Source organism: Alligator mississippiensis, chromosome 10 (genome assembly GCF_030867095.1).
Source record: "Alligator mississippiensis isolate rAllMis1 chromosome 10, rAllMis1, whole genome shotgun sequence".
In the NCBI taxonomy this organism is placed as follows: Eukaryota; Metazoa; Chordata; order Crocodylia; family Alligatoridae; genus Alligator; species Alligator mississippiensis.
The window spans coordinates 32,140,146-32,160,854 of record NC_081833.1 but is presented as its reverse complement, the minus strand read 5'-3'; the positions used below and the strand labels follow the sequence as shown (position 1 = coordinate 32,160,854).

General features: G+C 50.7%; 1 protein-coding gene across 1 annotated transcript in view; it reads left to right on the top strand.

Annotated features, from left to right (window-relative positions):
• Positions 1-20,709, top strand: part of FHOD1 (formin homology 2 domain containing 1) — a 73,275-nt gene that overhangs the window by 15,067 nt on the left and 37,499 nt on the right. Inside the window, exons 2-3 of the mRNA XM_014595363.3 lie at positions 15,012-15,118; positions 16,025-16,089. Of these exons, the coding sequence (XP_014450849.3) occupies positions 15,012-15,118; positions 16,025-16,089 (172 nt within the window). The remainder of the gene's footprint in view (positions 1-15,011; positions 15,119-16,024; positions 16,090-20,709) is intronic.

The following is a 20,709-nucleotide window of genomic DNA, read 5'->3' as shown; positions in this document are numbered from 1 at the left end:
GTGGTTCTGGGCACTTCTGCAAATCTTTCTGTTCAAGACTATAAGATTTCTGCTGCTGCATTTCAATATGTTCATGAGACCCGTGTCAAATTGTGTATATTGTAGACTTGTGTGCTCAGCATTCCAAGGGCTCACTCACTTGCCATCTATTCATTTCTGTTGTGTGGTTTGTTTTGTCTTAATTTTATAAATCATGACTCTTGCTTGAATCTGTCCCATTTCACTGCAGATATGGGATACCAGCCTTTTCCCATTCCTAGTGCTAGCATATGAATAGCATCCCATGGTGGGGGCACCTGTAAGTGTACTCAACACCTGTGACTAGGGGGATTTCTTCTGAACCAACCAGGGCACCTGCACTTCAAATTTTGAGAAAGTTATTATCACCCTGTGAGCAGAGTGCCTACAGGGTATTCAGTCATTTTGGGAACTGCTACTGTGTTATGCCATGAACAGGCAAAGCACCTGGGATCTATGAAGTGATGTGATGCAAGAATTTCTTTAAATATACTAAGGATTGGAAAATAAGAACCATGTGGGCAATTAGGAGCACACTAAAGTTGGGAAAATGGCTGGAAAAAGAAATAGAAAGAAGTGGCTTCCTCAAAGCTGTGTTGGATAGAGACTATTGACAGCCAGCTCATGGAGTAGCCACTTGTGTGACAGAAGGCAAACAAGGAGATCAAAACTAGTGGAAAGCCAATGTTAATGCAGAAATGGACCAGTAAGTGTGTAGGGGCATGTTCCATTCTGTGGTGCTGGGATGGGCACATTGGTGAGCTGTGGGTTCTAGCAAGTCTTTTAGTAATGAAAAAGTACCAGGTGTTCAGGGAACAGTAGCTATTGTTTCAGGATTCAGAAAGAAGCTGTGGGAAAGGATGCAAAAACAACATACCTGCAGATGTACACCCTTTTATCTTGTACAAGGTTTCAGCATATTTGTGGTGCTGTTGCTTAAGGCTGCATTTGAGAAAGAGCAGCTGTAATAGGCAGGAGCTAGCTAGTAGTTATAAAAAACAGATCATGCCATAAATCTGACTGTTTTCTAAAATAATGATCCTCTTGAAATCCCTGTTCCTGTGTTTCACTAAATACCCAAAGATTGTAAGGAAATTGTTACAGCCCCTTACCCACAAGCTTCTAGCTTTATTTGTAGAGAAGAAAAAAAAAGCAGGATTAGGCACAGATTACATCAGGACTGCATCCAGGCTGTTATCCTGGGCCTCTTGAATAAATAGCAGTGACTGTGTGTAGCGTGGCTGCACACAGAGCAGTTAGATTACTCCACCTTTACAGCCCACATAGGAAAGATATTGAGTTAAAAACATCCCTGAGTGTTTGGAACCACTTAAAGAACTGAAGCCTGAGCCCTTCATGGTCCTGTATAGTATATATCTTTCTTCCTTTATCTGCTTTGCAGCATTAATTAAATGGAGGCAAATAAAATGACACTTTGTTTGTCTACATGAGAAAAGTTTAACTAAGTGCATGATTTTCAACCTAGTGCCAATCCCTGTGTGGTCATTCTTAGTTAACTTAAGTCTGTTCCAGTTAGCTGCTCTTATACATAAATAGCATATCTGCCCACAGTTGACTCACATTTAAGCAAATCAAGCTCAAATCTTGTGTTCAAAGTGATATGACCTCATCATGAAGACAATGCCTGTTCTTTGAAACAGTTTGAGGAATTCTTGGAACACCAGAGACTCGAAAGAACAGGTTTTGGTCTCCAGATGCACAGCTTTCTCCACGCTGACTAGACTGAGCAGTAACAGGGAAGATGTCAGGTGATGTTCACTTTGTGCATTTCCAGCTTTGACACCTACACAGAAATCCTCTCTTGCCCTTTCACTGTTAGGCAGAGACCTCTGATAGTAGATGACTGCTCACATCTACACCACAACAGTAGACAGTATGAACTTCTCTAGCCCCAGGTGAAGTTGGAGAGAATGTGAGCAAGTAGGTTGCTGTCTGACCTGATATATCTCTGCCTCATAGAACGTGTTATACCCAGACTGTGCTGGGAATGCACGTTATGTTAGGGACAATCCCAGACAGTAGAATTGATTCTTGCTCAAGATCTGCAAGGAAATGCATCACCATATGGTGCTGAGTAGAATAAAACCCTACGGTTAAGATGTGGCTAAAGAGAATACCATTAATCTGAGACATGGAACAAATTACAGCTTGACTCATAGTCCCAAGACTAGTTTGGAAAATGCTGGGCTTTAATGAATCTCTGATTACAATATATATATATACATATATATGTGTGTATATATATATATATACATATATATGTGTGTGTATATATATATATATATATATATATATATTCTAATATAATAAAGGGCCTTGTCTGTGTGTCTGTCAGTAATGCTTTTGACCAACTGCGCATGCACTGCTAAGAAGGCGGGCGGCAATTGGCTGCGTGGGCCCAAGTTTGAGCCCCTGTGGCAGCAGCGAACACGCCCCAGCTGACCAAGCAGCAGGGCTTCCCCATGCCTCCCTGCCTCGGTGGTGGTGCCTTCCCCCCCCACCTGTCCCCAATGCCCCCCAGAACAGCCAGCAGGGAGGGGAGTGGGGAAGTGGGAGTCACAGTGGTGGCTGTTCTCAGGGCTGGGCGGTGGAGAGGGAAAGGAGTGGGAAGGGGGCCCTAACAACAGCTGGCAGGGAGGGGGACGCAGTGGGGAGGGAGGGAGATGAGCAGGGAAGGGATGTGGTGGGGGGGGGGAGGGAGAGCAAGGAGGGGAAGTGTGGGGAAGCCCTGCAGCATGCAGGTTGGGAGAGGGAGCTATTTACATGGCTGGCCCCCAAGGGTGATTGGGGGGCGGGCAGGGAGGGGCCATGTAAATACTCCCTGAAACCCTGTCATTCATGATAGGCAATTGGCTATTATATATATAAAAGAACAGGGAAAGTAATGTCTCCAAGCTGCATCAGAACTCCTGCAACCAGAGAAGTTTCCCATCTGCATTTTGATTCCTGAAGACATTGATTTTTCCCACCTTGCTGCGATAGATGCAGGGTCAGACTAGGGAATAATGTGAGCATGGTCTGGAAATGAGTTCTGTATTGTATGTCTTCTGTGTGGTGACAACTGTGTGACTTGTGCTGTTACCTTTGTGTAATTATTTTCTTTCAGTTGTGAAAAAAAATTAGAGCTCCTGCAATTTGATTATTTTTTCTGGTTTGATTCTAATTTGCCCCGGGAACTGGTGTTACCTTCAAATGCACTTTTGCAACATCAGTTCTAGATTAACTTGCTGTAAGAATTGGAGCTACTTGGCCCCTAACTGCTGCACAACCTTGTCATAGGAAAGGATGGTCTACAGGAATCCATTTGTACACTGTAGAGATATCAATTGCCAAGTGTATCAGAATAATTTTTTTAAACATCATGGTGAAATTTCTTCCACCCTGCACGTTTGTGTCAGCAAGGTACAGAGATGGGCATGGAGTTTCTTGTACAGCTCTGCTCCAGCAGGTTCAGTAAGGTAGAGAGGAGGTGCTGGATCAGGGGTGGGCAGTTATTTCAGGTGGAGTGCCACGTGAATAGCCCTGCCCCTTGACATGTGCCCCGCCCCCTGGTTGCCATCTTGTGACCAGAAGCCCTGCCCTCTAGCCACTGACCTTTGCCACCAGAAGAACCTTCCTTTGCACCCAGAAGTACGCCTTTCAGCAAGAGGTTTTGCTGTCTCAGAACCAGAAAAATACCAAATTATATTCTAAAAAGTGAACATCTAAAATATTCATTAATTTGATTTAAAAAAATATTTTTGTCCTGATTTACATGTGTTTGTGTGGTACATAGAGGTGTTTGCACAATAGCTTAAAATGAAGTCTCACTCTTGTATATTGTGGGGGGTGTTTGTGGGAGAGCTCTGGGGATGTGGGTGTGTGAGGGAGTGTGGGGTGAGGGAGCTTGTGGGTGTATGGGTGGGTTTGGGGCTTGTGGGAGGAGGGTGGCTGGGGTGTGAGGGAGTGTGGGTGTGGAGGTCTGCATGTGGAGGTAGTGAGAGGGAGGTTGTGGGTGAATGTGTATGGTGTGCGTGTGGGACTCACCCTACAAACACACACCTCCCATCTTGCTCCTGGCCCTGGGATACTGGTGCATACCCATGCTCCTGTGGTCCAGCCATGCAGTCGGGAGCCACATGATGCAGAAGTAGCTGGTGGGTGGGCAGGGAAGTGGTGAAGGTGGGGGAGGGGGGCAGTGGGAGTGAGCGGGCTCAGCAACAGCTGGGCAGGAGCACAGGGCCATGCCAGTGTCCCAGGGCCAGAGGGGCCCAGAGCGGGGCAGCAGGAGTGCAAGGCCTGGGCTGGCAGGGGTCTATGGAGCTGGGCCGGGCTGTGCCAACAGAGAGAGCAGGAAGCCAGCCTGGCTTCAGAGCCCCTGCCGCCCTGGCCCCACTGGCCCTCCCGCCCCGCTGTCTCTGTGCTCCACGTGCCTGCTCATTGCCATGCTTGCCCCCCACACCTGCAGCTGCTTTCATCACTTCCCTGCCTGCCTGCCCAACACTCCTGCACCACGTGGCTCCCGGCTGCATGGCTGGACCACAGGACTCAGCAGGAGCTGGCTGCTCATGCTGCCCCTGTGCTGGATGATGCTAAGGAAACAAGTGAGACTTTATGCTCAGAATGAGGAGGAGAGATTTTTGGAGGTGCAGCATGAGGGAGCACACACATGCATGTGTATTTCAAACTGTCATTTCAAACCCATCTTTTCTTTCTCCTCACTGATCTTCCTTAGCTCTGTTGGGGAGACTTTTTGCAGCCCAGAATTCCTGCCTCTCTGCACACCTCTCTGTGTGGTTACCAGCCTGTTCCCTCCTGAGCTAGGCTTCCTCTGGCTGTCTCTGCCTAGAGAGGGACATCAGACCAAGGAGCACATTGTTTCACTACAGCATGGTCACTTACTGCATTTTTCATTCAAAAACATGGCAGAAACCCCTTTTAATGTAAATGGGGCATTAAAACCAAAACATCAAAATTCAGCACTGCGTAAAGAGGCTGAAGGAGAAGAATTAAGTCCCTGAGGGAAAAGGGGATGTGTAGAGAATGGCCGGCTCTTGCAGGTAGATTGTGTGAGTGTAAAATTCACCTTGGCCTCATCTGTACTTAAGAGCAGACTCTGTCTCAGACCCATAGCAGGCCAGGGGCAGGTGGAGGGTTAAATGGACATACAAGAAAAATAAAATACCAATCCATAATGCCTACTTATTTTGGCCCCAAAATTTCTGGGTCTAAATTAGGCTGTTTGTTTAATGTCTCTCCAAAGCCCAGATAGAGTGGGGGCAAAGTAATGTTAAGTTTAGCTGAGCCACTGAGAAGCCCTTCCTTATTCCTGCTCCGCATACATCAGATGCTGGAAACAAGGCTGCTTCCCATTTTAGAGCGGTGCTCAGAACATGCCCAGAGCTTCTCTTGGTTTCAGTCATGCTTACTGACATGTACCTATGGCCACTGTGAGGCAGGTATGCTGCCATATTTTCCAGACTTGGTGCTCACAGGGTAGGAGCAAGTGGGAGGGCATGCTACTCAGTGGTGGTGCCAGACCCAGCTTGGAGGCAATGCAAACATGCCCTCTGCATTCCTCTCGTAGTGCACTTCCTGGATGGGCTGGGGTGATGGTGGACCCTCCCAGTTGTGCTTTCTGCTATTGTCTGACTGCTCTCTGGAGGTGGAATTGGCTGGTGTTTGGCAAGTAGAAACATTGACAGCGAGCACCACTCCTATACAAGCTGAAGGGGACAGCTGCCAAAAATTTGTTGAGCTCGTTACAAAAGCCACCTGAGGCTCAGTTTACCTTGTGGAAAACATGTGAAAGGGGGGCTATGGTGGGAGCTGGGCTGACCACAGGACTGTTTGACAGCTGCCAGCTCCAGTCATTTGTCATTAACTGCAAGACCGTCATTGTGAACTGATGCTTCCAGTCTGTTCCCTCTGGAGTCTGCTGCCTGCACAGTGGCTCAGAGCAGGTTGGTGAGGAAGGTGTGATGGCTGCCCCCCATAGGGGTTTCCATGTGAATATGCCCTTTCAGAGTCTTAGAGTTAGTCCCCAGGTACATGGAAATGCTTGTACCAGACTCTTGGTACTGTCCAGTGGCAGAAGATCATGTTGGTGCAGATAAGCAAGGGTAGTATTCTTTGGGCCAGTCTGAAACATTTTAATCCTGTAGTCTCTGCAGTTGTTTTCCCTGTTAATGCCCCTCCCCCTTGCCTCGTAAAATGTTGACATCCACTTGGAAAAGAGGCTGTTATTATAACCTTCCCAGTGCAAACCAAGGCATTGGGTTGTCTCCTCAACATGTGCATAGACAGCCTGAGAGTTTGAGTATCAGCCCTAGGACTCACCATCCTGTTTACAACAGTTTGCAAAGTCTATTCAATTCCCACTGGTTTCAAGTTCAAACCATTGGGGTGAAGAATTAGGCCTTAAAACAAGCAAAAGTAATTGTGGTAGTTCTTGTATTCCATGTAGCTTGGCTATGTTTAACACAGAACCATTTGTCCCAGGACCTGCCCTACGATGAGCTCTGTGTATCTAGAAACCCCAGTCAATGCTTTTAGCTTACAGTAAATTCTGAAAATTTCCACTCATCACAGACTGGAAACATTAGGCTTCAGTTGCAGCTGCTCTGAGAAGATGGAGCGTGTGGGCTGGCAGAGCTGTGAGCTCCTGGCTGAGTGAGGAGGCCCCTGCCGCACTCCAGTGAGCTCGTTTTGCTAAGTATTACCCCAGCTAAAGGCTTTCAGTCCTTTGAGTGAGTCTGCTGCAGCTGGTTGTAACCTTCAATTTTCAATCCCACCATTCTTTGGCAACAGGCAACTATTCTACTCTGGCTTGGGTCCAGGGTGGATATCTTTAAGTGTCAAGTGAGTCTAGTGACATCATTCCCATCTGCCACCTATTCAAGGTTAGATTTCTCCCTTCTGTGACTTGCACCTGCAAATGCCTCAGAAGCAACTCAAGGTTCAGTATGGTCATGGTAAAAATGAGATTTATTCTCTGTTAGTAGAGAATCTGCATTCTTGAGCTAAATGGGAGCTTGTTGAATGCCTATTTGCTAAGTAGGAATGTAGGACCCTCTGCCTTCCCCAAGCTCATAGTCATAGGTGGTGGAAGGTTGGGGCTAACGGGGCTTAGCCCCCCGCAATGCAGCCAGCCTGGGTGCAGACTCTGGGTGGCTGCAGCGGGGGAGAGGGGTACACACAGACAGAGACAAGCAGTCAGACCCTGCAGGTGGCAGGGAACTCAGCCCAGCCCAGCTGTGTGTGGAGCACTGCCCAGCAAGTAAATGTGTGGACAGGAAGGGGTGTGGGGAGGGAAGGGGCATGGGATGGGGGCAGATTGAAGCCCCTGTGCAGAGGGAGGGGGTGAATGGGGCCCCGGGGTGGGTCGTGGGATGCTCACTGCCCAGGTGGCTTGTCCAGGGGCATAGGGGGGCTCCCGTCACTGCCCGCACCCCTGGGGCAGGCACAGGGGATATGTGCCCCTGAACTGTGCTGTATGCTTCTGGTGCCCCAGCAGCACAACACGGGCCAGTGTGCAGGAGGCATGTGGTATCACGCCGCTCCCAGGGCACTGGCAGCAGGGTGCAGACCCCTCCACTCTGCACATAGATCGGGGTGGGGTGGGGGTGGGGGTATATGCCCCCTGCGCCTGTCCCAGGGATGCCTGCGGCAGCAGGAGCCTCCCTGCACCCCTGGATGAGCTACCTGGGCTCCAAACATCCCACGATCTGCCCGGGGCCCCATTCACCCCAGCTCCTGCACCTGTCTTTGCCCCACTCCCTCCCTCACCGTGGGGGGCCTTGATCTATACCCCCCCCATGCCCCTTTCCCACAACAGACTTACTTGCTGCGGGGGGGGAGGGGGGCGGTGCATGCATGCATTCACTCACCCAGCCCCCTCCCCCCCCCAATCATATTTTCTTCCTCTCTTTCTCTGCCTGTGCTCATAGCAGGGCCTCTTGCCCTCTCCCCATGCTTCTGTGGAGTCAGCCCAGTCACACTGTCCAGGTTACACTGTGGCCATATACATGCCTACTCACTGCCATACAGGTCCCTTCAGCCAGATTTGCCCAGCTGTCTGTTAGTCCATCACATGTTGTCTGTAGTCCTTCTGTATTGGAATCAGCATTTGGATCGGATGCATTTCTCAAATATTCTAGATACCTATATGCATGTTTCTTGGCACAAAGTCACTTCACCTGTGTGGAATGGGGTATGGATACCCATTCCCTCACCCCTGTTCAAGGCTAGCTCCTATTCTAGTTCTTCACTATCCTTTGAAGTGGCATTTCTCCCTCTCTGGAGGGGCTCACTTGAAGCCAGTTCAGAATGGCCTTGAATTCCAGTTTAAATTGGCAGACCATTTTAAGATGCTTTCCCTCCATAAGTGTTTGATCAGTGGAAGGTGATCTGTCATGCTGATGACTGGAGGGGCCCAAGAAGCTGTGATGGATCATCTGCTTGTCACAGGCATGGCTCTAATGGCATCACAACCAGCTGTATTACTGCCAAGTCTGGACTTGTGTCAGGGCTTTTACTCTAAGTGTCCTGGTGTTTTGCTTGGGTGGACTTAATTAAACCAACCTGGGTTCCTGCTGCAGTCTCTGCTGTCCAGTGCAAGAACTCCTGCCCTGGGCACTGCTTCTGAAAGGTTCCCAGGATAGTCAAGCACATGAATCCTCAGAACAGCTTGTGTTTGTCCCCAGGGGCTGGTGCTAGGAGACTGCATTAGCCTTGGGGTTAAGATCCTAAATGAGAGCCCTGTGGTTGGAACATCCCTCAGTGGGAATTGCACTCTTGCCAAGCTCACATGGGAAACTAGCATCTGAGTTTCAGCAACAACAGTGAAAAGGGGCTGGCTTCCTCATCAGTCCAGATGCCCCAAATAATAGGCCCCAAAAGGAGGCATGACTGTTAACCCTAAAACACTGTGCTCTATTTACTGCTGGGCTATAAGGCTGGCACTACTTTGGGCTGAGTAAGGCTGGGAAGAACTGAAGGGCTTTTCCCTGCTGCATTTCCAGAGCAACAGTTTCTAGCCCATCTGGGAGAATGTGTTGGGCCAGGACTGGTTTGGAGGGGAGAGCACCAATTCCTACTAGTTCCTTCCTAGTCATCATCCTGTCCAAGTATTGACCCAGTCCAAGTGCTCAGCTGTGGGCAGAAATGGCTGGTCACAACTTGCAGCAGCAAGGCTAATGTTGGCAGATTACCAGATGTCCCCCTCCCCCCCATAATGGGGGACATGGGTGCTCCCATGCACAGATATTGGTTGGGCCTTCTGGGTGGTGCTTGGCCTCCAAATAAAGGGCTAGAACATGGGCATTCCTGGATTCTCACTGCACTCTGTTCATGCAGTCATGCTGTCCTCTTCTGTGCCATTAAGGTATTTTTGGCAGGATGCCTGCCATCTAATATTGGGGTATGTCCTTCAGGGAGAATAGTGGAAGGAGCAGCCAGCTGTAACTGAGATGAGGGATGAAATAGAGCAATTCTGCCTTCCAGTTGTTGGCAGGAAGAACAGGAAGCACTCCCTTAAAGCAGCTCCAGTGAGATAAAACAAAGGCTCTCAGCATCTCTGAACAGTATGCAAGTCGGTGGGGTGGTGATTGCCATCTGGCACTTGGCCCTAGAACTGTGGCAAGCAGGTCCTTCAATATGTGGCCACACTCTGTTGGGCTGAGTGGCAGTAGATTATTTGTCACTTTGGCAGATAAGGTCATTTTGGATACATCAAATTTGTGCAATTGCATGTCCAAGCCTTGTTCTTCCTTTGATGAAAGATACCAGGCAAAGGCTGCTGATGCATGTGGCACGTGGGCTGTATCCTGATGGGTCTGCACTGCTTGACATTAAGCAAAAGGAAATGAGTGGGAGTGCCTCTGCTTTGATTGGTCTCACTTAAAAGGCAGCCAAGGTAGCAGTGATCTCCAACTGCTATCATGAGGCAGCTGGTGATTTCGGCTGCTCTTCTGCCTATACATGGAACAGGGTAGCTTTGCACTTGGTGATTGATCTTGATGCAGCAAGCCCTTCTTAGTATATCATTGCTTGCCCATGCAGCTTAGGTGGTGGTCCAGCCTCAATGTATTTGGTGATAGCCTCTTTTTGCAATAGAAACTATGTTAATAACTGTAGCTACAAACATACCAACCTTAGCTATGCAGTGTACTTAGTCTGCCTGGATTCTGGTGATTTTCACATGCAGAATACGAGTGCTTTTGAAGATTCAAAACTCTTTAAAGGTTTGATGCCTTATTTTTGTATATGTGTGTTTAAAAAAAAAAGCAGACAATTTTAAACAGGATCTGCACACTTGAGTTGGAAGACAGCAAGCATTGGTAGCAAGTAACATGCAAGCAAGGAATCCTAGACGTGATTTTCCTTGTGACCAGTGACCTGTCCTGTCCATGGAAAGCTGACTGTAGACAGTGAGTGAGAGGAGATGTCATAAATGGAACTGGGCTTGCTGAAGGTCACATTACTGATACCATTGAAGAGCAAACTTTCCAAAGCATGGGAAAGGCACGGACTCTTCGGTATAGGATTTGCCAACTAAAAAGAGCAGGCTTAGTGGTCTGAACGGCAACTCCAAGGGACTACAATCCAGTTTGACTGCCCAGTTCACCTAGTGGCTGCATGCAGGTGCTGAAATGGTCCAGAGTGGGGGGTCTAGGGCAGGGGCGGGCAATTATTTTGGGCGGAGGGCCACTTACTGAGTTTTGGCAAGCCATCGAGGGCCACATGACAGGCAGCCAGGGGGCAGATAAATATTAATTTTCTACATTTTTTAGGGGTCCCATGGGCTAGACAGAATGGCCTGGCAGGCTGCATCCGGCCCACGGGCCTCATTTTAACCACCCGTGGTCTAGGTGCAGAGGCCTCTGGGGGAGGGCAGCAGGGCAAGGAGCCCAATCCCACAGCAGGCGGCAGCCCTCCCCCCATGGGCTCTGCTTCAGCCATGCCACCCGTGGGTGAGGGGGAGCTGAGCTTCATGCTGTGCTCCCTGCTCACGGAGCAGATTTTTCTCATGGTTCATTTCATTATGATGTAACATCAGAAGGGAACTCCAAGGTCAGCATTTCTCAATCTGTGGGTCGCAAGAATACATGAAAGGGACATGAAGAAACTTTAGAAATTGATTGTCCCTTAAAGGAAAGAAATGCAGGAAATGATGGCTTTTCCCTTGCAGGCTGGCAGAGTGCCAGCCTGCAAGGGGCTGCCTGGGCCCCCCGCCCCCCACACACCCACCCCCTGCCCCACACATAGAGGGGCTGCAGCCTGGGGATGGAGGGCAGCAGGTCAGGAGCAAGGGGTACTGGATCAGGACTAGCCGTTGATGTTTACAGATGGGTCCTGGTACAAAAAAGGTTGAGAACTATTGTTCTAGGTCAGGGGTCGGCAACCCCTGGCATGCATGCCAAGCGTAGCATGAGAGGACATTTTGCTTGGCACACCATGGTGCAGCTGTTTGGAGCCTCCTGGCTGCAGCTGGTCCTGGCTCTGGGGAACTGCTGCCAGCCGGGATCCCAGGCTGCTCCCAGCAGACAGCTGGGATGCTGCAAGCCCTGCTGGGAGCACCCTGGGCTCCAACAGCTACCCAGAGCTGGGGTAGCTGCTGGCAGCCACAGAGCCCAGGCTGTGGGGCAGGGGCTTTGGGTGGGGGGCAAGGGGCAGTAAGGCTGGGGGACAGGGGCTTCCGGTGGGAGGGCAAGGGGCACAAGTAGGGCATCCTGCCATGTACCCCTTGCCCTCATTTTGTTTTTCTGCCATGCCGGCACTCTGGCACCTTCCAAGGTAGGCATTGTGGTGTTTTTCGGCACTCCAGCCAAAAGACATTGCCTACCCCTGTTCTAGGTCATTGATTCCAGTCCCTGCTGTCTGAGGGGACCACATCCTATTATCTCTTTCATACCAGCTTCACCTTAAATCTAGTTGAGACTTTTGCCCCTGGTACTCCTTTCCTCACTTTTCATTAAGGGGGAAGTGGGTGAAAGCAGGAGCAAATATAGGATGGTGGATGAGAATGAAGATAAGGAAGCAGAAAGTACCACATCTGAGGTAGAAGCAGAGCGGAGCTCCATGTGATCGGACCAGGTCAATTGGGTAAATTTGGTCCTAGAGTTCTGGCAGGTCTGGCAGGTGCAATCACAGGTGTGACAGCCAGGCTGCCCCAGGACCTCTCTCCATTTTTTCTTGTACCAGCATTGACCTTTGGTTTAAAAATAGCTCTTTCCTCCTCCAAAGTATATTTATAGAAAACAATCCCGTAGGCTCTTTGCCTCTGTTTTGTTAGGCCAGACAAGCCAGCTTAGTGTCCTCTTGTATGTTTGGCTCTCCATTCCTCGGATCATCCTCCTCTGAACCTGTTCCAGTTTGAATTCATCTTTCTTGAACATGGTTCTTCAAAAACCTAGGGTTCATTTACCTTACAGCCGGTAGTGTAGCCTTGCTACACTATGGGTATTTCCCATATTTCTGAGCTTTTTTGGTTGCCACATGGGACTGAGAAGGAATATTTTTCCCTCCTGTTGTTACACATCTCGGGGGGCAAGGGCACCTTTCTCAGAAGCCCTGGGGATGGCTGCAGCTATGGCTGGGTTTTATGCTAAGGTGGATCAGTGCTATAGCTGGAACTAAGACCTGGAGGTTTCTCGCTAGAGGGTCTTGCTCCTTCCTTCAAGGTCAAACCCATTACCATATTTTGTCTGGGAGGAATTATCCCACATTAGGGCTATGCCTTCCTCTGTAAGTGAGGGGTGGAGGGGTGCTGTGGCTGCCTTCCTTGATCTCTTGAGCCTGTTTCAATGACCCTTGAAGCAGCAGGACATCGGATTCTGTTCTCCTCCTGCTTTACCTGTGGCAGGTTAGGGTACTATTCCTTGTGGTTGTCTGACAGTGTTGCCTGTGTAGATTTAGTAATAGGGTAGACAAGGATTTGCTTGGAATGGTTTGGATAGGAAGCATTGATTCTGCCTCAGGCAGTTGGTCAGACTAGATGACCTTCAGAAGTCCCTTCCAGCACTGCTTATCTATTATTTTGTGATCACATGCTTTAGCGCAGTCCAGATTTCTTACTTTCTAGACCAGAGGTGCTCAACCACTCAGTGGGGTGCTGCATGTATGTGCATGCATGCGCGCACACACACACACACACACACACACACACACACACACCAGTGCTCTCCCCCCCACCCTGCCCTGGCCTAGGGGTGGTGCCCACCCCACATCTCTGCCTGCTGCTCGGAAGGGGGCAGGCTGGGCAGTGCAGGCAGCTCTGCCTCCCTACTGGACTGCACCCCCGGCCCCTGCTTACCTGCCTCTGCCTGCAGCAGTGCCACTGACTTGGCAGGGGGGTGGGGGGGGTGCCAAAATACAAGTTCACCCAGGGCGCTATTTTCCCTAAGGTAGGCTCTGCATGGAGTCATAAATATAAATAAATAAATATGGCAACCCTTCCCCACTGCCAGATTCCCAGACCATAAGCCCTGCACAGCAGGTTGGGGGCAGGTCATGCCCCTTTCCCCCCACTCCCACAGCCAGATGAGGCTGGGCCATGGCCCTCCTGCCAGGCTGAATGGGCCTTGACCATGCCCCCTTACCCCGTGGGGCCAGATTGGGGCTGCTCAAGCCCTCTTCCCCCTTCTTCCACCTGTGGGGCTGAGCCACACCTCTTCCCTCTCCCTGTGGGGCCAGGTTGAAGCCAGGATGCCCCCTACCCTGCTCTGCACTCTTGGATGGGGCCCTCCCACAACTTCCCTGTGCTGGATCAGGACCCTCAGCCAGATCTTGCCTGTGGATAGCCTGGGCACTGTCTGTCCAGCCCACTGGCCAAAAAGGTTGAGCACCACTGTTCTAGACAAAGGAGATTAATCTATCAAGAAGCAGAATAGGTGGTTTCCAATTCCCTAACTGTCTCAGGTTCCTCCCATGGTGCTGCTGAGAAAGATAAATTCCCTGCCTGTAGTAGGGGCCTGGGTTCTTAACCCTACCCATGGCAGAGATGGCAGCCAACTCATACTGCCTTGCCATAAGGCTTGTATGACTGATCCCTATGAGTTGTCACCTTATGACTCAGAGAGCATGCTGTAAGGCTGCAGATCTGTGCTCCAAGTCAGAAGGCTGCACCCAAGACAGGCCTTGCGGCTATGATTTTGGTGGTTTGCTGTCAAGCAGCAGTGAACTAGGCTGGAAGCTGAATCAGGGTTTAGTCACGTATGTGGGTGAGTCACTGGCTCCTTGTGCAATGAGGACACGGTGCATGTCTTTTCTGTGGCTCCAGGCTGTGGTTGGTCACATCTCCCGAGTTTTTTGGGGTCTTTGTTCCCCACCCACTTTTATTTCGTCTTAGAGCCTTTTCTCTCACCTGCTGCCTGTCCAGTCTAACGGACTCTGCAGCTTCTTGCCCAAGGGCTGTTAGACATAAAAGAACACGTGTGGTTTGCCTAGCTCCCAGAAGAGGGCCGCCTTCTCTGAGGGCAAGAGAAAGTGGTAGGGGCAAGGAAGCAGCCCATGAGTCCCCTAATCTTGGACCTGTCAGCTTGGAGGATGGGATGGGCTAGGCTGCCATAACTGAGGGGGCACAACATAGAGTTTCTGGACTTATTGCTGAATTAAAGCAAGATGACCCAGTCGCTGAGCAGGCCCCGGCACACTGCATGGCTCCAGACCCCTGTAAAAGAGGATGGTAGGATCTGAGGGAGAGGGAAATACATTTTATAGGTAATGAGTCGCATGATCCAGAGGTAGGAGCAGACAGCTCTGGGAGTCGGACTCCAGGGTCCGATACCTAACCTGTTGCTGACACTGTCCTCCCTGCCTATGAAATAACCGTGATGATCACCATTGTAGTGTGCTAAGAGCTCTGCTGCTGTTAGACTGGGTGCTTAGCGCTAACCTTATTCTCTATGGCCAGCTGTTCTCTTTTCCCTCCTATCAGCCCTCTGCCCTGGGCCAAACCCCACAATGACCTGTAGGTGTGTTTGTGTCTGTAGCTGGAGGACTGCACACTGCAGGTCTCGCCATCGGGACACTACCTGGATCTTGAACTATCACTGCTGGAACAGAAAGATGAGCTGGAAGGGTTCTATGAGGAAGCAAGGTGAGCTATGGGAATCATGGATATTCCTGTCTGAACAATTGGGGTGGAGCCATCCTGTAGCCCAGTGAGCCACTCTTCCCTAGCACAAGACCTCCCAGTCTCTCCCCTCCTTCCCACGGTTCCTCCAGATGCCCAGTGTGCTCCATTCTTATGAAACATAAGGAGCCAAGTTTTTGGTGCTTGTGTCTTTCCTGGCTGCTCAGCAAGACAGAGCAGACAAGTATGAGGCCTAGGTGGGCAGAATGAATGACTGGAATTGGGGCTTGGTCTGGAAAAGTCACTTGGGAGATCTGCTCCTTTGCAGACATTTATATAGACTTAAAATGTGCTCCTGGGCCAACAGGCTAGGGCCATGCTTTAGGGTGTGAGCAAACTCAGGGCCAGAGTAGCAGGCACTGGCTGTGGGTCAGGACTGAGATACTCTGAGAAAGGATTGTGGAGACTCCAGGATGTGACTGGGTGTCAGGCTAGGTGGAGGCTCCAGGGTGTGACTTGTGTGCTCTCTCCTCTGTGTGACTGCATACTCTTACTGCCCTGAGAGCAGCTATAGCTGTCCTACCTTGTGTGTCCCAGAAGCACCTGGCAGCTTAGCATTTCTGCTCTCCTTGTTCCTGGCCACTTCCTCATAACCTGTTGCAGTTCTTAGTGGTGGGACTGGGTGCAGGCATGTATCCTCTAGAACTGGGGATGTGGGGGGGGTGGTAGAGGTAGAGGTGACTGCTGGGGAATCTGGGAGAGAAGAGGTGGTGATGGGGAGGGCGGCAGGCATTGTTTAGTGTGGGTCTAGGATTCATGAACATGTAAACTCCTAGTAGGTATACTGTAAGCAGGCTCTGGCAGCTCATGAATGAGGCTATTGGTGATGAAGATGTTCATGGTGACTTATTTGCTTTCTTCTCATTCCAGCAAAGGGAGGCGACCAACTCTTATCGTGCGCACTCAGCTTTCTGTTCGAGTCCAGGCCATCCTCGGTGAGTCATTCACCTCCTAGGGCTTGGAAACTCTGCTCTGAACCCAGTCTGTTTCCATGTTCCTTACATTCTAGATATTGGCTTTAACTGGTCCAAGACCACATAAACCAGTAGCTCGTCACTGTTAGAGTATCAGAGAACAGGGCTGTTTGGGAACTGGTTAATCCTGGTTTCTTAGTTAATTCCCAAGTGGTACTGGAGACTAATGCAGATACCTGACTGGCAGGTTCCTTCCCCATCATCCAGTGTGCATCTCTGCTCTCACTGGCTGCATGTCACTGTTGGACCAAGTTGGGTTCTTCAAGCCCCTCTCACTAATGAGGACCTTGTGAAAAGCAAATACCATAGAGAAGGAAGTTCTGAGTAAGCCACAGGTGCTAATTTTGACACTATGGGTGAAGCATGACCTAAAAGTACTGCCAGCATGTGATGCAGTAGGCTCGCTAGGCCTTTCAAGGGCAGAGCTCTAAGCAGACCTCCTACTTACGAATCCCCTTGGGGACAGGAAGTAGCTCAAATAAGAAGCAGGGGAGCAGGTGACTGCTGCAGAGACACGCCCCGAGTTGTGATGTGCCTGCCTTAGATTTTGCAATAGCACAATGAAGAGCCAGGTTTGTAGAGCCTGACATGAAAAGAGCAGTGAAATTAAATATGTATAGATATTACTGACCGTTTCCATTTGAAACGGAAAACCCAAATCCCTGCTTATCACTGTTGCCCTCACCCTGGGGCCTCTGTGGCCCAGAGGGTGGGACCCAGCACAGCAGAGCACAGTGGAGCCAGACAGGCTACAAACCCTGCACTATCATGGCCAAGTGCCCCCTCCCTGACCACCAGCAGCAGGGGCATGGAATTGTGCCCCTTGCTGCTGCCTTGCCAGGACAATGTACAGCTCCCAACAGTGGCAAGGAGCTTCCCTGCCTGGCCCCCATGTGCCCTGTCATGTCAGGTACTGCCTACTGGGCCACAGAGGCCCCAGGCGGAGGGCAGCAGGGCAGGGAGCCCAGTCCTGCATTAGTCAGCCTGAATCCATACCCATCAGGGGTACCAGCAGGGCCAGGGGTCTGTGGCTGAGGAGTGAGGGGCACCAGCAGGGATGTGGGGTTGTGGCTGGGGAGTGAGGGGCCTGGACCTGTGTCCTGGTGAGTGAAGGGGGCAGAGTGGGCTCAGGTGTTGCATTAGCTGTGTGTGGGCTCAGGGTGATGAATGTGCTCCTGGTAGTGTGTGCTGTAGCCCAACCCTGTGCCCAGGGAGGGTCTGTCTCCTTGTCATGAGGCTGCCCATGCTAGTTGAGGGTTTCATGGCGCCAGTAGAACAACTATTGTGGGAGTTTATGGTTGCCCTAACATGGTAGCAACTATCATTTCCATGTAGGGGGCTGAAAACTGAGATGGAAACCTGAACAGTCTTCGCAGCCATGGACACTGGTGGAGGAAGCCTTGGGTTGGGGCAGTGTGTGGCTGAACTGCCTGGTTGCTGTGCTCTGAATCAACAGGAACTTTTCACAGAGTCAGGCACTTTATTGCTAAATAGAGACCATTGGTAGTCTTGCTAGGATGTCACAAGGATGTGGGTCACAGAACAACCAGTGACACCCTGTGCAGCCTATGGCCAACTGTAGGTGGGGTTCATTGCCTTGGTTGTTTGGGTCTCCTGATACCCTCATCTGCAGACTCTCACTGTATATGAGACAGTTTAGTAGTATGAAAGCAGATGCCTTCAGTGGCTGGGACACTTCCTTATAAGTCTGCACGTTTCCCTGGTGGTGTCCTCTCAGTTTATGCAGGAGAGGATCTCTTTCAGGTGGTGGGGAAGCTGGAAGTGATGCAAGTCCTATTTGATGAATGGGTGTTATCCACAGAGCACCAGCATTTCAGCCCATACCATCTTGCTAGTGTTCCCCGGGGCTTTACATAGCTCTCAGTGGCCACCCTGAAACTCCAAAGGTGGAGGAGTGGCCCTTTAGGCTGCATCAGCAGAACAGGTCTGAGCTATGTCAGGGTGATATTGCTGACCCCTCCAGCCTCAAAGGAGTCTGTCTACCAGCATCCAGCGCCAAGGAGAGGCTAGACCAGGACAGAGGTGGCCAAGTGCAGCCTGCCTAGTGGGATCTCTTCCCCCTTTCTGTATGCTGCATCCTCTGCTGCTTGTCCCAGGCCAGAGGTGGCCACAGCTCCACAGACTATGGTTGTTTACCCTGAGAGCTCGTCTGCACTGATAAGCACTGCAGGAATTTCCTGTGCTGTCGTGCCTGGCTTTGGCTGAGGCATGCTGCAGGGCTGGAGGTAGACTGCACATGCTGCAGGACACACCAAGGCCTGGTCCACAGTCCAAGTACAAGGCTGCTCTCAAGTACAGCAGCTGAATCAGTGCAGGTGGCTTGACAAGAGAAAGAGGGTGAGTCTGGGAGCATTGCAGGGTGGAGAGCAGTGTCCCTTGGAAGGGGCTGGGGGGAGGTATTATAATGGAGGAGTAATGGAGGATGGGATACCCCAGCACAGGTGCTATGGTGTATGGTGAAGGCTGCAGCCAAGCAGATGGTGTCCATCTTCTGTTTCTGCTGCAGGATCCAGCACTATTTTCAGGGGAGGAAGAGGTGCTGCTGCAGCAGTACTAGGAGCAGAGCGCAGCCTATCCTCTTTGTCCCGTCTGCACCTCCCAGGGATGGCCTGTGTTGAGCTGCATGCTGGGGGAGATGAGAAGTGGTGCGGGCTGCAAGGAAGAGGGTGGCAGTCTGATTCCCTAAACTGACTGCCATTCTGCTCCCTCTGTCCTGAGTGTGCGATGGGCTCTGAGCAGCTCAGGAGAAGCAGTACCAAAGGAGGCCTGAGGGCCTCTTGTAGCTGGGAACACTTTGGTCTTTGGGCACCTGTAGGCACCCTCCTCAGGAGCTGCAGATGTCTCCAGGAGCCCAGTCCTGGCTCTGTTATGGACTCCCTGCATTTCTCTCAGTTCTCAGTTTCTAAGGACACCACCTGGGACAGAGGCTCTGACCTTTGACCAGGTTTCCACCCTCATCTGATGTCACAGTCACAGACAGATCCTGAGGAGCAGGGATCCTGTTTCCCTGTAGATACCACTGGTGATTCAAACAGAACCAAGGTTCTTGTACTCACTCAGGGAGAGGCATATCTCACAAAGGGAAACCAAGACACTCCCACTGGCACAGGTTGGTCTTGGAATTTTGACAGAGGTTACCAATGGGGCGTTGGTCTATAGAACTATAATAGTGACTTTCCCAGAAAGGGGGGGGGGGGGGGTTCCCCTGGCTAGGCTGTACTATATAATGAAACTCCTCCTTTCACTGTATTTCTTCCTCTGAAGAGTAGAGTAGGGGAGATCATCATTTCAGAACAGAAGTGTTTGAGGAAGAGAAACCTGAATCTGAGCTGAGTTACATGAGGTAGGTTCTTTAACAAAGAAAGCCTGAGCTCTCTGGTGGGTGCCACTGGTAGCTGTGTCTCCATCAGGGAGAGAGCAGCACAGCAGTTATTTATAACCCTCTGAGTGCTGAGTAAATGCATCCTGGTTGGGAGCATGGAGCTGGAGCAGCTGAGGAATTTCTGACAGTGTTTCCCTATTCAGTACCTTCAGCTGGCACCCTCTGTGTGATAGCTGCCATTTCCTGCACATCATAAACTTTAATGGATGTAGCCTCAGTCCCCCTGGAAATACATGGAAAAGTCAAACTGCATCCCTTTGCCAAGGGAACTCCTCCCTATGTCTTTTGCTGCCATATCTGTCACACGCAGGATATCATGGAACATGTTACCAAGTGAGGGTGGATGAAGAACACCGACGACCGTAGGCTTCCCATTTCCTTTTCCTCCTACCTGTGGTGCTTTAAGTGTTCTCTTAACCCCTTTTGCCCAATCTGGAGTCTCCAAGCTCATGTAAATGTAACCCAGTGGCTCTTGAGGACCTAAGGGGTTAAGCTTCTTCAGCACAAAGATTTGCTGTACCAATATTTTTGCTTGTTGGACTGAAAACATGTTGCATACTACAAATATTCTGGGTTGTCCAGGCAAACGCTAAAAATAGCCTTGGAAAGAACAAACAAGTCTCTTGTGGACAAGAAACCCCTAATGGTGGGTCAGGCATCCAGTTCTGGGAACCAGCATGGGAACTTGGAACCAGTGCATCCCCCTACTTCGTTCTGGGTGGGAGGAAGAACAAGTATTGCCCAGGGAGCTGTGACAGTGAGACATGGGCCTGTGGGTCTTCAGCCATGGCCTCTGGTCCTCTTGGTCCAGCTGCACTCAGATCTTTTCTCGCCAGTACCAGCCAGTTATTGAAGATGCCATGAGATGACCTCCAGGGGATTCCCTGGAGCTGCTTGCAGCTCTTGCTCTAAACCAGGGGTGGGCAAAATATGGCTCATGGGCCACATCCGGGGGTGCTGGGCCATTCTATCCAGTCTGCAGGGCCCCTAAAAAATTTAGACAGTCAATATTTATCTGCCCGTGGCTCCTGTCACCTTTGACAGGAGTCAGGGGCAATAGGACCTAGGGGAAGTCCCAGCAGGCTCCTGCAACAGCGGGGCCCACCTGCCCCCCGCCCCCTCCCCCAGCCAAAAGCCCCTGCCTAGCAGGGGCTTCTGGCCTGGGACCCTGAGGCTGT